Below are 18,964 nucleotides of genomic sequence, written 5' to 3' on the forward strand. Positions count from 1 at the left end.
TCGGAATCTCTGTATTACAGCAGAGACAAATTATAAAGGAAGTATGTACACATGTATCATCAAGGAAGGAAAGTACATAAATCGAAACAAAATAATTTCTACTTTATTAATTTAAATTAAAATTTCCAATAGCATAACATGAATGATTGGTATCAATTAGTCAACTAATTACATGCCAAAATGCTCTTGTATATATATATATATCAGCTAATAAAAAATAAAACATGCTCGTTTGTTTAAAAAGGAAATAAATTGGACAAAATACATTTAACAATTAAAAATAAATGTGTCAAAGATGGCAATCAAAATCTACTGAACATACTCAAGGGAAAAATAAAAACTAACTAAGAGTAAGAATGTTTATTGTACACATTGCACATTATGTTTTTTTTATGTTATTGAAAACAAAATTTGGTTTCTATATTTTCAAAAATACAGTGAACTGATAAAATTTAAATAAAAATTAAAAAAAAAAAAAATAATAAAATAAAAAGGAAAGAATAAACAAATGCAACAATCATATTTCAAGTAATATTAAGTATTCATCTTAAAGTTATATCATCTAAATTAAGAAACCTAAATTTTATTATTGAATGGAGATTCACTTAACTGCTCAGTGAACCTAAAACTGTAATTTCACTTAGCCTATAAATATTCTTAACGGTTACATCTTCTTAGGATATGGGGCGTTCAAATAATATTCACAGATGCACAGATGCTCTTAATGTTAGTTTTAAGCTGAGGCTGAAACAAATTGTTTAGGAATGATGTTGAATAATGAATTATAAATAAATAACATTAATTAAAAAAAAACATTAAACTTGGGTGAGACACAGACCGAGTCAAGTCAATTTCATACAAAAACTTTATTTACTCATTAACATACTCTTTCTCATCTAATCTGAAAAATAAAGATATTCTATAGTTTCGTATTTATTTAAATTACTTATTAAAAAACAAAACAAATATACAATATTATCCGCTACTTTGTTCAAATAAGCATAAATCATAAATTTTTTCTCTCTTTAATTTGAGTAATCCTAATTTGATTATCGCTAGTATACATATTAAAAGTCTTTACAATGATCATCCAACGATAATACATAGAAATTTCAAATGCGTGTTTTACAACAAACCTGATATGATAGACATAGCTTCAGAAGCAAAATATTTCACATCAACATCTTCGTCAGCGTTCAGTTTTTCAAGCACAGGTTTCACTTGTGACTGGATACAACTGTAAATAATAAATGAATTAAGACTAATCATAATTAAAGGAAATTTTTTTCCTTTCAGGTCTGTTATTTACAAAAGTTAACGTTCAGATCAGAAAATTATTTTGATTCAATTTTTTTATTTTTAATATAATATAAGGCAATCCACAATGAAGGTGATGTTCGGTTAAGCATAACTGACCTCTCAGAAACATTCATAATATCATTATATCTATACTAGAAAATATCAGCTGATAAGGTAGCAATAGTCCATATTTTAAAAAAATGAAGTGACATTATTGATCTAATAAAGATGTAAATAAATAAAATTTGTTATATTTGTTTTCTTAAGGTAATCAAACATTTCCGGAATGTAAGCACTATTATTGTTTAGTAAAGTTGCCAAATAATATGGATATTCGGTGTCTATCAAATGCCTACAGTCTGTCAGTTTGTATTTAACAGATTGTTGGTCTATATGTTCCTAACAGTAATTATTCTTGGGTGTGACCAATTCGTAGTCTAGCCAGTACTATTTCGAGCCGTCTGCAGCTTCGGACTGATGTCTTCCATGAAAGTACTGCACTCTTGATTTATCTTAATTTTCTGTTGTGTTGGCCCAAGTCGCCAGCCAGTTATTTAATATTAGTATTGTCATAAGAGAATAAAGTTCGTTGTGGGAACTAAAGGTATTTGATACTTGAATTTATCATTTTGGACCCACAGAAGCTCTCGTCCAGCTTGTGAGGATACCTACCAATTTCTGTCAAGTTGCACCGCCTACCAAGAGGGGCGAATGCGACACATGCCCCGATCGAACATTATTAGTCGAAACTATCATTTGTATATCTAATGCAAAACCTTTAAACTTATACATGGATATTTATCTTCTCAATAGGGTGTGTAGTTTTTGTTTCTTTAACATTAAATATGCACTCACTTTTTTTTTTACTGTTAAAAATGTAGAAATGTAAATAAATCAGGTTAGTTATATTGTTTACTATCAATTTATATAAATGATTTATACTTTATTATTTTTGTAGAATATATAAATTTGATATATGTAACCACATACTGACTGACACTATTGTACGAAAGGATCCTATTCTCAAATACTAAATTAAAATATCCATAACTCACTATCTATTTCTATTTTTTTTTTTTTTTTCAATTTCTTTATATTATTTACTTACTTATAGCGTTAGGGCTTGTACTGTGCCTAGTCGAAGTTTACTATGGTAATAAATATAGAATAATCTAAATTATTTAAGAAAAACTGTATTAAAAATATATATATATATTATTTAAGATAACAATGTACTTAGCTTACCTTGGGTCAAGAACAGGTCCAATTTTCTGTAAAGTTTTTGCAACGTTAAACCTAACATTAGGGACAGAATCTGAAGCCATCGTAATAACTGTAGGTAGCATCAATTGCGCTGTTACTTCAGAACCACACACCTGGGCCAACACCTAAAATCATTGAATAACAAATTAGTAACAATAAACGATAGTGTTTACAAGAACAACAGTAAATTCGTACTTACATTAATACTGAATAAACATGTCATTCTATGCAAGTAATTCTGATCATTTGACATGGCTAGGACTTTAGGTATGACCGTGTTTTGGGCCCATTCCGGTCCAAATTTTTCAACTAATTTCTTCAGATTTAATGTTGCAGCTTCCCTGATAGCATAAACTGAAAAGAGATTAAGCAATTGCTTGTTAACTTTATAAACTCATAAAAATATTATTTTAAATATAAAAAGTAAAGCCATTCTTTAATTATTCTTAAAAGAAATCAGCACAAGCTAGAGTAAAAGAAAATTCGAGATAACATACATCATCAATTGATCAGAAAATATATACAATTAATTCTGCACGTCACAGACTATTTTGTCGACAAAATGTTTTTAAAACATCCTCACAAAATTAAACATACCATTAATTAACCAAAAATTAGTATTTTTTATGAGTAGATTTATGAATAGAAACTGCACAGTAAAAAAATGTACAAACATTAACTTTGAATTTTTTAAAGACCACTAAGAAGGCCTTTTATGGTATAGATGCGGAGATGGTTGAAGCATTTCTCAAAAACTGAAGAATTAAAAGAAACTTATGATCTAATGGTAGGGATCAAGATTACAGAACGGATGTTGCAACAAAGGACTTTGCTATCCTGATGAATAAGTACAGTTTTGGCCCAAGAAGAACTTAAGTAAATACCAATGTGGTTTTAAACAAAGCGGAACAACTATAGAGCATATTTCCTTGATTGATTAAATGTTATAAAAAAACTTGCGAGTATCAAATTACATCACATTTTTATAGATTTTAAACAGTTATGTGATAGAATAAACAGGAAAGAATTAATTAAAACAATGATTAAACTGTTACGTGGTCTAGATGAATGGCCTGATGTTGGATTTCAAGGTCAGAGATGAACTTAAGCAAGGAGATCCATTACCTCTCACAGTTATATACAGTATTAGAGTATGCAATAAGAGTAATAAAAATTGTATATGCTGGTGGAATATTTATAAGATGACACAGCTCCTGGCCTATGCTGACAATGCCATAATAACGGACAGGAAACAAAAAAAGTGTTGGTAAGGTAAGGGTCCATGAAGAATTTGAAACACAGGTGAAAGAACCAGAACTGCAAAACAATCAACAGAAGACTGCTTACATGTCAAAAACCCTCTGACCACCAAATTTAAGATATACAGTGGACGTCTGTTAATCTAAACTATTCCGTAATCTGAAATTCCCATAAAAATAAAATTAAAACTAAATAAAATTAAGTTTGAGGTCATTATATGAAGAGTATATAGACATATTCAATAAAATCATAAAAGCAACCTTAATTAAAAAACATTTTAAAATATTTACAACTACAGTAGGGGTATTCATGATCTTTAGTTTAACATGTTAAAGCGTGTTAAATGGAAAACTCGTGTTAAATGGAGAAATATTTCCTTCTTTTATCATGTTAAAACGATATAACATATAACACAGTTGAATCTGTTACTAGGTCTGTTAAATGGAGAATGACGTCACGCAACAGATCAGCTGAGCTCGTCATAATTTTGCTCGTAGTTTGTGTTTTTATTGTGGATTACTATTGTTTTGGATGTTTTTATAACTAATAAATCAATAGATGACAATAAAAATAATAATGTAATGACAGTTTTCAATTAGCTCATCTTTATTCTCTTCCTCATAAGTTAGAAGATCAACAAAGCACTCAGGAGCCAAACTTCACTCACTTTAGGCATGTTGTAATAGATTACTTTAATCAAAACTTAGAAAACAACAATAACATGGAGTTTTGGAAGGAAAGGTTATAAAACAGGAGCTCTTCTTCATTTAACATCACTTTAAATAGGGCTGCTCACAATCCCTTACTTATAACATTTTACATTTAACACCTTATGAATACCCCTATTGTAGTAAAATGTGCAAATTTAGGAGGCTGTTGAATTCACATCACGTTATACTACAAATATCTTTCATTTTGTAGAGAACAAAAAAAAATTTAAGATAATTTTTCGAGAAAATAATTTTAAAAATCAGTTTCTGAATAATTATTAGTTAGTGTAAACATATTTCTAAAATATAATATTGTAATTAATATTAAAATTTTGCTCTTAATTTAATTAGTTTTTTCACAAAATTATCTTCCTTCCCCATACACTAATCAGAATTGTTCACTTATTGAACCCTTCTTAGATTCAATCAGTTTGGTCAGCAAAAGTCAACTCCATAACTATTTTATACAAATAAAATGAAAAGAAATCGATTTCTAAACTCTAATTAAATTCATATTTTGATTATATTCTATATAAAACAATCCAGAGAAATGTTAAGTTACATTGAAATATTTTAAATAAAAGCACCTGAATCCCAAACAAAATTCTGATTTTAACAACTACAATAAACAATAAAAAAAATAAAGGAACAAGTCAGGGATGTGGCCAATAAGAAACAAAAAATAGTTTACAACAGGGTTACAAATAATTTTTTGTTTCTTCTTGACCATCGCCTTCATATTCACTTACGTTCAATCATTTATATAGATAAAAAAATATATTTACCATGATCAACAAGCCAAGCCATACAAAGAGCATTTAATTTTTCATCAAAGAACTGAACACCTAACTGTCCTGCGAGAAGAGGCATATATTCAATAATGGCTAACCTAACTCTCCATTTAGCATCTTCTGCCAGTTCGACTATAGCCGGAAGTAATGACTGCGATAACTGCAAACAGTAAGAAAATATACGATACAATAGTAAATATTAAGTAACCAAAAACTTTTTTTAAAAAAAACAATAAAGAGTAATTACATACTTGTTGTATTCCAATAACTTCGTTAACACAATCTAGATTAGAAATAATATTTAACCGTACTTCAGGACACTCGTCTTTAAGCTGTGACAGAAACAGGGGTAAAAGATGTTCGATTGTGCTATGGAAAAAAAAACAAAAAAAAACAGGTAAAAATTAATTTTTATAATCACAAATTAAAAAATATATAAATATATTGGTTTATAAATCTTACATATTTTTTCCGAGGATAGGAGAAAGTCCCATAATGACAGAAGCTAAGGCAGCTTTTACATGTTGATTTGGATCTGCAACTAGTTCCTTCACATATGGCAAAATGTTTACCATTATAATAGCCTCCCTAAAAAGCAAAGATATAAATAAAATTAGGTAATTAAGTTTTAAAATTTAATTATTAGTTTTTTTATAACTTATTTGATTGTTAATTTTTTATTATGCTGTGGCTATTTAATTTTTGATTTATTTCTATTTGTTGATAATTTCTTGTGTAGCGTATCACTGGAGAAGGAGGGTATGAGAGAGTAGAATAGAGATATAGGCTTAAGAACAAAAATAGGGAATTGATAAGGAAAATAAAATATAAATTTAAGCGAGAAGGAGGAAAGATAATATATATAACAAAAATAAAATTATTAAAAAAAAATATTTGAAATATTTCGTATAATAACTTAAGTATTCTATTTAACACACAATTTTGATCCAAATATACTCTTAACTTTTATTTTCAGAAACTCTCCAACATAGGTTCTGTTATAAATGATGTTTGTAAGTGAAATAAGAGATTATTTATGTAAAAAAAGTTTTAGATTTAAAATATAAAAAGTTATACATGACATGAACAATTAGCCTGCAGAAAAGACTTTAAAGAACATAACATCAATATTTAATGTTGCCTCCTTGAAAATGGCCTGAGGGCCGAAACGGAGATTTTCTGAAAGTTGAGAGCATATTTGGATCAAAATTGTGTTAATAATGAAATAAACCACCCTCAAACTTAATATAATTAAGTACTCTAGTTAAAGATACTTATTATTTAAAAAAAGAAAAAAAAAATTTTTTTTTTTGTATCTTTAAAATACATGATAGTGTTTATATACTAATAACAGATTGATAAGTGTGCTGTGTATTTTAGCAACCCAATGTATTTGGACAGCATTGCCGAATAAAACATTTCTCTCTCTACGTAAAAGAGTTTTGTTAAAGATCTTTATTGGATTCTTAATTTGAGATTTATGAGATGTTTAAAAAAACAATACATGATGAATAACAAGCCTTATTTCCAGCATTAAAAAAAAAAAAAATAGGGTAAGAAATAAAGTTTATATCATTCTAAAATAAACTACCGGCAAGCAGGATCCAGAGCTTGACAAAAATCTCGTATTTTATTAGCAGCAGCAGCCCTGACTTCCGCTTCGGAATCCTTCAAGAGAGATTGGAGGGCTCCAACTAGCTCTGCTTTCGTTATTTCTTGACCGACAGCTTTTTGTAACTGGAAAACCAAATAATCAATTAAGGGGGGGGGGGGTACATCTAGACCTAAAGATAAAAAAAATAATTATTTTTGTTTATTAATCTTCAAAAATTCCTTAGCTGGTACTGAAATGATTGATATTTAAATATTATGTGAATTACAGAAATGGAAAAAATCCAAAACAATATTCAAATTTAAGTATAACTGATACTTTATTTTCTGTGAAAAATAAATTAATTTACATTTATTAATTAACTTCAATTATTTAAAATTCTATCAAGATATGTACTGAACAGTTTTTTTAATTATTAAAAAATATTAAGGTATTATCTAACCTTCTTTTAGAACCCTTCCCGTACTGGACTTAATCAGATTATTTCCAGAGATAAAGCTAATAAATTAGCAAATGAATATTTAGTGATTTTCTTTTTTCTCGAAACGTCAGTGCTAATGTAAATAATTTTAAATTAAAGAAATATTTGGAAAGGAGAAATATCACTAAGTATTTATTTGATATAAGTCGAACCATTCCGGGGTAGAAGATTTGATGTATAAACTACTGATTTAGTTTATAAAATACAAAATACAACTTGTAAAATAAAATAAAATCTAGATATTTGAAAAAGTAAAACTTAAAAAGCCAAATTAATTGAAAAATTGTTCTGTATTTGTAATGTTAAATTTCTACAGAGTGAAAAATTGCATTTCAAGACTTCATACTGTATGAAATCAGTTGCTGATTTTTGTAACAGAAATAACAACATGGAGGTTGTAATGAGCTGATAACACTGATGGATCTTCAGTGATTTAAGCACTGAATATATAGATGGCCAGATTTCCATAGATGAATTTAGAGTCGGTCTAACGGATTTACAATTTCAACATATAAGCTCATCACTGAGTTTAGAAACTTACTCCATATCAGTGGGGAAGAGCATAAGATATCCTAAGCAGACCAATTAATAACAGAATGACTAAGATTTTTGGTTTAATTGATTCATTTCAACATTTTTGGGAATAACTGTCTGAACATTGTAACATATTAATTAATATGAAATATTTTATATATCTCACCTCCGTGAACTTATCAGCAACCATGTATCGTACCCTCCAAGAATTGTCAGAAGTACACTGCCTAAGAGTTGGCATTACAAGCTGTTCAACATCCTCTTGTTGTAATAGTGATGCTATACTAACACAAGCTTCTACTGCTAACAATCTCACCGAATCCTATTAAGATATAAAAGATAATATATTATTTGTAAGAAGAAGAAAAAGAAACATGAAATGTCATACATCAAAATTAGATAACCATAAAAGAAAATTCTTTGGGATAATTAACTACTGAAATAAATGTAAGATTGAAAAATATAAAATAAATTAAGTAACACTAGACAATATACATAAAATCATTGCAAACTGAAACAGAAATTTATAAATATTAATTATAAAAAAAAAAAAAAAAAACTTGGCTATTAATTTTTTCAAATAATTTTGTCAAATATTTTATATGTTTATTATACATACTTAACAACAATTAAGAACCGTAGGCATAATTTTCAAGCAAGGTATATCTTTCTTTTTCGCTTCTTACATTTCATTAACGCTATTCTTGGCACAAGACCATGCGTAGTGCCCACCATGTTGAATATTCAAATCTCCTTAATATCTTAAGAATATAATGAACAATCAATATTTGTCCGAATATGTAAAATAAATGGTAAGTTAATATTAATAGAAGTCCAAGGAACCCAATCAAGATTGATTTAAAAAATCTAAAATTAACAGCTATGTTTTAATAATGTTTTTTCTTATTTTTGAACTTAAAAAAAAAAAATTGTTCTTGCAATTTATATCCAATAAGACCGATCTAATCTAATACAAAAAGTGATGCCGAATTTCATTTAAAAAAAAGTAATAGCAATAAATTATTATTACACCTTTCTATAACTACAATATGTAGATCCGAATTAAGTTCATTTCAACCAAATTATAAAGAAAAATACACAACTGAATATGAAAAAATAAATTTAAATATTACCTGTTCATCCTGGGCCAAACTAACAAACATAGGTATGAGGTCAGTTTTGAGATATTCTAACTCGACAACTTTCGCAAATTCTCCTAACTTGCTGGCAGCGGCTCTCCTCACCATTGGAGTATCATCTTGGCATAGGTTCCTAAAGTGCGTACGTAAATCAGCTGAAAATAAAATGAATAAAACTATTAGCTATTTCACCATGTATGTAATATAAAATACAAATTACACAATTGAAACATAACACATAGTGACTTACCCATTTTGTCAAATTATAGCATTTTGATTTTCGAATCGTAATATTTATGCGATAAGATTAGAATTTTAAGATTATTTTCTCTTAACAAAAATAAAAATAGAAACTCCTCTATTACATATTACAACGTTATTTTTGATTTAACAAAGATTTTGTTAATGGTGAATACCATTTTCATCTTTATATAATTTGATAAATAAAACCATTCTACAATTGATAAAATGAAAAAGCTAACTTTTTTCTTCTTTTTACTAATTAAATTAAAATTTATAAAAATTTCATCTCATATAATCATTAGTACTATTTTTAATTATTTTTGTACTTATTTATTTTTAAGGAAAGACACCCCTAATAATTTTTATTTTATGAATATTTATCCAAATTGTCTCAACCTTCTTCATTTAAACATATTACATGTCCAACACAATCTTAATTTTAGTATCACAGCTTCACATTGATTTATTAAAATTTTCAGGTTATTATGCCAAAGTCAATTCAACACATTTAAAATAAACTATTTATTAATAACTTTTACCTTCATTAGTATTTACAATATTAGGGATATTCATGATCTTTAGTTTAACATGTTAAATGGAAAAACTCATGTTAAATAGAGAAATATTTCCTTCTTTTACCATGTTAAAACAATAGAACATGTAACATGGTTGAGAGTCTGTTACTAAGTTTGGTAAATGGAGAATGACATCACACAACAGACCAGCTGAGCTCGTCAACATTTTATTAGTAGTCGTGTTGGGTTACTTGCAAACAGTTTGTGTTTTGATTGTGTTACTATTGTTTTGGATGTTTTTATAACTAATAAAACAATGGATGACAATAATAATAATGTAATGACAGTTGTCAATTAGCTCATCTTGACTCTCTTCCTCACAAGTTAGAAGATCAACAAGACACTCAGTAGCCACACTTTTACAGAACTTCAACTTTTCACTCAATTTAGGCATGTTGTAATAAATTACTTTAGTGAAAACTTAGAAGTAAACAATAATAAGAAATTTTGGAAGGAAAGGTTGTAAAACAAGTTTCTCAGAAAATCCACTAGGAGCTCTTATGCATTTACCATTTAACATGACTTTAAATAGAGCTGCTCACAATCCTATACTTATAACATTTTACATTTAACACAATATCATGAAACCCCATTATATAATATCACGACTTTTTACTTTATTACATTTAATCCATGTAGTATCTAGTCCATCTAAATTACTTTTTGCCTTATATGCTCCTTTTAAGGAATTAATTTATTTTTTTAGTTATTTAATTTTAAAGAAAGATACCCTTAATACTTCTTATCTCCTTTATTCATTCAATTTTTCTAACATTCTCTTTTTAAGGATGTTAAAATTCCTCATATTAAATTTTATATAATCTCTAATCCTATTTTTTTGCAAATTACCCATATACTAGTCATTACCCTGCATTTTGAACTCATAAGATAATTGATTTACGCTATTATATTAAGTATAAGCTTCAAGAGAAAAAGAGTTGACCGAATGCTTTCCACTATGCATGAAACAGTAATGACCCTAATAGAAAAATTTTTTATCAGATATCAATCAATTTCTATAGCACTAAAGGTCTTGAAACTATCAATCAAAAATATATAACATTGAAAGAAAACAAAACAAGATGCTAGCCATTGCACTTATGTTTATTAAGAGTTTCGAATGATAAAAAAAAATGAAATCGAATCAGCAAACAATACGATTAGGACCCAAAAAGTCAATAAAGGAACTCAAACTTACCAGCCAAATTTAGTACATGTTACAATAATACAAATAATAAACATAAATTCAAATTTGTGATCAGGGTAAAACAAAAAAAAAAAAAGTTAACAGGAAGATCAGGGAGGAAAGCAAAAAGGTCCGAGCACCAAAATTAAATTAAGGTTTAAACCTAATAAATGTTTAGTTACTTAACTTAAACGATTGAGCTAGAGGCTGTGACCATTCAAGGTTTTGACACTCTTTCCAACAATTATAATTATAAGAACTATTATTATATTTTTATCATAGTCCCAATCATCCTATAAGTTTTTAAACAAAAGTTAAATTATTATTTGATTGTAAATTATACATAAGAAGTCTTTTAAAAACAATCTGAAGGTATCAAATTTTTTTTTAGATACATTTGTATCCCAGGGTGGTTTTCTCGCCATATCAAAAATTATGGGTTGTGTTCTTTAGTTAGTAATATAGAATGCTATCATTTGATCAAATAAATGAGTCAATATATCAAGGTAGTAAAATAAAGATTTAAGCCACATTAAATAATATTGCTACAAAATTCAAATAACATGCATTCCAGGGATATTGAGGGTTTGAAAAGTAAAGCGCTCATAATTTTTTTATTTAAAGCTTTTAATAAGAAACTGTTCCATGCAGGGATCTTTTATTTATTTATTTTTTAAACTATTGAAATGAAAAATAAATTCACTTGGGACAAGTAAATATAATTTAAGCATATAGATATACCTTAAATAAATTATTAATAAATATTATTTACATTTTTACAGACGGAACATGAAATAAAATAAATATTATACCTTTGACTGAACTATTAACTCGGCCATAACAGACAGAAAAGAGGCCGCATGCTGATGTTCGTGATGTAAACCAATCGCCAGAAGAAAGCCTTGTAACTAAAGGCACGAACCTGTTCTCTAGGTCCTGCGGGCTATGTTGGGAACTAATGTGCCTCAACGACTCTACAGCTTTGTCCCGCACAACAGTTTCTTCTACGGTAGCAAGCGATTCCAGAGGAGGCTGGGGTAATTATGTACAGATTAGTCACAGTTTACATGAAATATTAGCAAATACTAACATAAAAACTATATTCCATGGTTAGAAAAAATATATTTCTTGGCATGCATAAGGAAGTAATATTTAAACTTTTATTAACATAAAAAAAAATTCTTTTATCTTGCATTTAATTTATTTTTTTAACAGAAACAGAGGAAGTTTAATTATCAAAAACTGAATCATGATCAGTTTTAAATCAGGTTAACAAAATTATTTTTTCTTCAACTCAATTATATTTTAATAACATATAACATGAAGATAGTTATTATTTATATTTAATAAAATGAATGTAGTTAAATAATGTTAATCAAAACACTTTATCGAGTTATTTTTTGAAGCAGTTCAATGTTAAGTGATTTTTATTTAAATAAGTAATGGCAACATTGATAATTGATATTGTCACTCGTTAGGCACGTAATTATATATATTTTAATATTTACCAATCAATTCCAGCAATATTATTGATATATATCTATCTGGAGGAATACAGCAAGAGTAAGGTAAATAATTTTTTTTAATTTATAAATAAACATAACTGTACGAATATATATTTATTAGCACCTAATAATAGATGATTTCACCATCATGTAAATAAAATTCTGAGAGATAATTAAGCGTTTCCATTGAAAAAGAGGTTAAGTCATATGAATGGACATAGTAGGTTTTTTCATGTTACTATAACTATTTTATTTTAAAAGTTAATTGTGTATGTACATATTAATTAATACAATGTAAAAAAATATAAAGAAGAGTATAAATTGAAAATATTTTAAGTGCTATTAACGATATTTAATATCAGCTGTCCTGTTAATCTTTATTAGTTTGGTATCCTGTTTGTTCCAAGACCAATAGCTAGGAACATACCACTATCCAAAAATAATTTTTGGTACTTGGTACAGGAATGTTTTAATTAACATTGTTCCACTATAATACTTGAAGTAATTTTAAACAGTTATCATGAGTAATAAATATTAATATTCACAGATTGTAAAATGTACAACATAATATGAAAAAATTAAGTTCTCGGAACATTGAAATAAGTCTTACAAGAAAATAAAGATAAAAGAGAAAAAAATTAAAATTATCATAAATATTGTTTTATTGGTTAACTGATTTTTAAAAATGGTATTACATGAAAAAGCTATCTACGTAAAAAAGGAAGAAAAAAAATGAAGAGCAATATAACAACTTGTTTAAAACCCAAAGAAATAGCTCTCATTTAGATGTTTTGCTCAGATATGAGACGTGGTCATATTGCTAATAGTTTGGTTATTTCCTTCATTATAAAAACATAAGAATAGAGCCCAACTTAGATAGGGGTAAAAAAAAAAAAAGACAAAAATTATTCACTGAGAACTATAAGGTTACTAACATACAAAAGAAAAAATTGTTTCTATTATGAAAATCTAGACATGCTAATCAAGGGGATCAATAGAATAACAAACCAATGAAGATTAACAGAACAACAGACATTAAATGCCATTCCATATTGTAAAATAATAACAAAAAAAAAACAAAAACAGATAGCATATTTTTTAGTTTTTCCTAATAGCACTTGGAATATTTATAATTTATATTGTTTTATATAACATTTCTATTGTACTAATCTACATATACACATATAATAAACTTTAAAAAAAAAATTATTACAATAATATGAAAGAACAAGTACGTCCACTCACAAGATTTTCCTTATACTTTGGCCCCTAATAACAATACAACAGCTCCTTAATTAATATTGATACGATTAAGATTTTACTTTAATTTAATTAATTATTTTTTTGTTTATATATTAGGGAAATTTAATTATCCCATTAACGAGCTTACTCTTCAGAAACTTATGATTCATCTTGATTAATATAGCTTTGAACTTGCATTTTTATATAAAAATTTTCAAAATGTCCTCAGATCAAAGTGATGAAAATTTAACTCCCACAATGAACCCATTTTAGATAACATACATTGACACAAAACTAGTATTATTGCTGAAAACTATCATTTGAACTGAATGATTTAATTTGTACTTTTTCTTAATTTAAACATAATAAAGCAAGACTTCTGCTCTTAACTTACCAACAAACAGTAAACAAATTCTGGACCTCCAACAAGCGGCGTGAACTGACCAAGTTGTTCAGCAAGGGCAAGCAAAACTTCATCCTCATCATAAATAGTATCTGTCAGAAAAGGAATAAGCTCACTTCTAGTTCGCTCAACGCCAAGTGCCAAAGATATTGTCGACAACTTTTTAATAGAATTAAGTCGTAACTGAAAAATAAAATAACAATTATTCATAAGATCTGTATTAAAATAAAGTTTGTTCATTAAAATAAAGTTTAATAAAAGCGTTTCAATTTATTAATTATATATACAGCCGACCCTCATTATAACATGGCTTGTTATATCTCAGATTCTAATACAATGCAGGTCTAGATCCGGTTGTATTTACAAATTAGTAAACATACTCCGACCAGTGCTCCTATACGATGCTCCCTTGTTCATCCACCTTACCAATGGTACACAGAGCCATCTACGAACCCTTACAAAATTCTATACTGTGGATGTCCCAACGGCCCCGGAGTTCATCAGGAGGAGACATATTCAATTCCTAGACTCGTTGAAACATCAACCTAATCTACTATTCCAGACGTTGCAACAGTGCCCCCCCCCCCTCACCTGAGCAGTAGTAAACTGTACATATTGTAAATACTCATAGATTAAGGTCTAGTTTTTAAGTTCATTAACTCATACTAGTGATGTGCCCAAATACCATCTAATATCACATACTTCAACTTAAGATATAAAACTCAAAAACTCAACCACTACTTTCCTGTTTTAAAATGAAATCAAGTCTCAGGTAAAAACAAAACCCCAATACACAGGCTATGTTAAATATAGAACTATATTTTAAATAGGGGCTTTGAAGAAAGAAAAAAATATTATTAATTACTTTAAAAAAAAATCAGAAAATTAAAATTGAGTTGCTTCTAAAGTAAATGTTATAAACTATAATACCTCTTCGTAGCTAGAGTGTTCCTCGAATACCTGTTGCATTGTGAAACTTATCCCCACTACAGCGAGGATAGTTTCATTTCCCCTTGACCCGCATTATAAATAAGAATGCTGTATATTGACAATAAAGAATTAAGAGGAAAACAGAGGTGACTTGTTATAGCAGTAGTCAGGTAAGTTTATGTTTGTTTAGTTCTCTGAAATACAAAGTGTGTGCTTGTGATTGAGAAATAATTTTAAATTACATGCTGTTGATATCATAACACAACATTGGTGACCCAGATATAATTATTTTCATAAATGTGTAGCATATAAAAATTGTAAATAAGGGCTAAAAAAAGAAAGAAGTGTTACATATAAAATAAATTTATACATAATTCCTATCTCTCTCTAACCCCTCCCCAAAAAACAACTCAAACTTACTTGTTAACAATCAAAAGAGGTAGACCCCTAACCAACGACAGCAATATAATCTCCATAAGAAATGTTTGCTATTTGCATGCAAAGATGATCAGCAATCGTTTTTATTTTAAATATAATAAACACAACTGTTATCTTTCTAACCTCGGCTGATAAGGACCTGTTGGGGATTTATCTCTTAAACAAACAGAGATCAACAGCTATGATTTATTTTAGCAATATTTTTTTTGTTTTTTACAGCACTAGTCAAATCACAGGCATCAATTTTCACTCTAGAAAAATCTAAGCCATTAATAAATATCAAGGCAGAACCTTGTTTTTATTAAAATGAAATGATGTTGAATAAATAAAATTAGTTGTTCTCATTTTAAACCTTTTCAATGTGAAAAGAAAACTAAGTTACTCGACACTCCTTACAATACAAGCCATCACGTTCCTAATCCTAGATCAACATATATTTCAAATCCATTGGAGACAAATTTAAAATCAACCTCCAGCCTCCAGAGAGTAGCGAGGAAGACCAGTTATCATTTATTTCTTTAAAGATCTACTCCTCCCAACTGTATTCAAAACCAAAGCAACTAAAAATCTCCACAACAACCATAGCATCAGCATAATCAAATACCTGAGCTGATCTACTAAATTATAATGTCTTATGTTTAGAATAAACCTCACAATCACAAAGAGGTTTCAACAGAGCAATACCAAACAGAAGATAATAAAAGGTAATGTATCTCGTAATCCTTGTTTTTCTGTCCTTAATGATTTGTTCTCACATTACTTCCTAACTCGATTTCCCTTACACTCCACATTATCACATATAATACTAAAGTGAAGAGAAAGTGAAAATAAAATACAATAAAATGAACACAATATAAGGGAAGAGATGGATTTTAAGAAATTACAAATGAACAGTGGGGAATATGCTGGTAATCTTAACACATCAAATTAAATTGCGTAACAATCCAGAAGCTATACCGAATAGATTCAATTATAGAAACTTTATTTATAAATTGTTACAAACCAAAACTTACAATTTTTGATTTATCTTAATTACGTTTTATAAGCTTTAAATTATAACACATTCAAAATGTCACATAACTAAAAATATATATGCACTGAGAGGATTTATATAGAAGTTTCTTAAACATTAGATAAAGCGATAAAATCAAATTTAGCTAAAAACATGAACTACAAACATTAGATTAAGAAATTTGACAATTATAAAAATTATTCAATTAAGACAAATTGTAATGACATAAGAAGTAACTACAATGGTGCCAGGAATCTCTCATTGAGAAAATATCCAAAGAGCATAGAAACTGTTTCAAAAACATATATATGAAGAAAACTAATAAAAATAAACAAATTCTTTTTGAAGAATAACATAGACATATCCAGCAATTATGATGAACACAACATTTCAAAATAAATCCAAAATAATAATATCATTCATAATTCAATCATAACAAATGACCTTCCACTACGTTCTAAATTAGTTTAATGGGATCATAAATAAAAATTATTCATAGTTGCTACAGAACTTAGGAACAATAACTGGTATTGGAATGAAGATAATAAATCAAAATCTTCGCTTAAAAGTGGGCATTACTTATGGATCAAGTAAACCCATCACAAATATTTGGTTATCTTTCAAAACATTATTATCAAAATCTTAAGATATATTTAAACAATTATACACATTTATACATTGAACGTGAAATTTACACACAAGTTTCGAAAAGAAAATCAATACTATACTTTTAAAAAAAAAAACGTAAATAAACTCAAGTATAGGCAGAACATGAAAACAAAAAAATGTTTCTTGTACATTTATGTTAGGAAAACCTAACACCTCAAGAACCCACAAAGGAAATAAGTAAATCATGAAACAAAACAACCATTTTCGGTGAATACTCATTAAATAACGAGGTCTCTACACAGTACAAGGTTTATACTAATACATTATGAATAAAAAAATAAAAGTATTCTTTATTTATTTGTGAGTAGAATAAAATCAGATCTACCAACATCAAACAAAGTGACTAAGTTCAAAAGAATCTTTAGACTGGTTCGAACATGAGTTTTGACAATCAGCAAACTGGCATGCGCATGCACCAAAATCATGTTGAAACAAGCGTTTAATCATAATAAAAGAAAGCACCTACATGTTATCAATAAAAGCAACATAGGAGAAACAACAGATCATTTCAACATTAACTAAAAATACCAAACATTATGATATTCACTATTTCCAAGTAAGTAAATAAATAAATAGCAATGGAAGAAATAAAACTCTAAACAAATTTCGAGTATATTAATTAGTAAAAAGAAATAAGGAAAAATATTAATTACAATTCCAGATACTATTGTCTAGACTAACATTGTTGATAGTTATTTATAATCATATTAAACAATAGCTATGAAGCTACAGTGATGTGGTTGTTTATTCTAATAATTGTCAAATTGATACGAAAAAGCATTAGTCTCAGTAGAAACCTTAAAAAAAGAATAAAACAAACTAACACAAGCTATCTACTTCAATGACACTTATCGAAGTTTTAACGAGTAGCTGTAAAAATTTACTACACAATGACAATAACTTTAATTTACTAACCTGCACATCTTCATTTTTTAGTTCGTCTATAAGAACAGCAATAGGATAGAGAGAATCGTCTGAAGATGAATCACTTGCAGCCATTTTGACTGAGTTAAGACAACACTAAACCGCCTGAGTGTTTTTAACAAAAATTAACCCGACAAACAAGTCCAGAAAAAAAAAAATTAGATCATCTTGTACCAAAACGGATACATTCCGAAGATATAGCGCCTAAAATGAAAATTGTATTGATTAGAACTAACAGCAATAATTTAGCTAAGACTGTTCTCTAATGTATACTGCCACCATAACAAAGCAGCCAACCGATTCTTTACCATTTATAGCTGAAAAAGTGTAATAATTACGAAACAAATTTATAAAAATTAAATATTGTTAATTTAAATTTCATTTAAAACAATTAATTAAACATTACATGAAAATTTTACAAAATTAGTATTCAGTCTTTGATGTTGAACAGTTTTGGAGGGAAACAGTTTGAATTCAAATGAATGTTCAGACCACATTATAAACTTGTATAAAAATTTTAATTTCGGTAATTAAAGCGTTGATTACACTAGGTAATTTAGTTCTTTAGTCATTTTTGGAATTATTTCAGTGTTTGAACTATTAAAAAACTTCACAGCACGTAATAAATACTATTTTTAAAAATAAGTTCAGAAAGTTTTTATACAAATTTAGAAATATATATTCCATTATTACAAACCTAACAATAACAATAATTCTGTTTTAATGTACCATTAAATTAACCATCATA

At 27.8% G+C, this 18,964-nt stretch overlaps 1 protein-coding gene across 2 annotated transcripts; it reads right to left on the reverse strand.

Moving 5' to 3' along the window:
- Positions 1-81: 81 nt before the first annotated feature.
- Positions 82-18,502, reverse strand: Pp2A-29B (Protein phosphatase PP2A regulatory subunit A). 2 transcript variants are annotated; one of them, XM_014420048.3, is made up of 13 exons: positions 18,208-18,501; positions 14,235-14,426; positions 11,906-12,125; positions 9,084-9,244; positions 8,117-8,272; positions 6,915-7,060; positions 5,786-5,911; positions 5,575-5,692; positions 5,318-5,483; positions 2,762-2,916; positions 2,545-2,687; positions 1,137-1,237; positions 82-744 (listed from the first exon to the last, which is right to left on the reverse strand). In XM_014420048.3, the coding sequence occupies exons 1-13, from the start codon at positions 18,289-18,291 to the stop codon at positions 734-736; spliced, it is 1,779 nt and encodes a 592-aa protein (XP_014275534.1). In that variant the 5' UTR covers positions 18,292-18,501; the 3' UTR covers positions 82-733. The 2 variants fall into 2 exon arrangements, with proteins under 2 accessions (XP_014275534.1, XP_066906112.1); XM_067050011.1 differs by lacking the exon at positions 82-744 and adding an exon at positions 848-901 and having other exon boundaries at positions 18,208-18,502.
- Positions 18,503-18,964: the final 462 nt, after the last annotated feature.

Source organism: Halyomorpha halys, unplaced genomic scaffold, assembly GCF_000696795.3.
Source record: "Halyomorpha halys isolate HHAL.00 unplaced genomic scaffold, Hhal_1.1 Scaffold17.1, whole genome shotgun sequence".
Classification (NCBI taxonomy): Eukaryota; Metazoa; Arthropoda; class Insecta; order Hemiptera; family Pentatomidae; genus Halyomorpha; species Halyomorpha halys.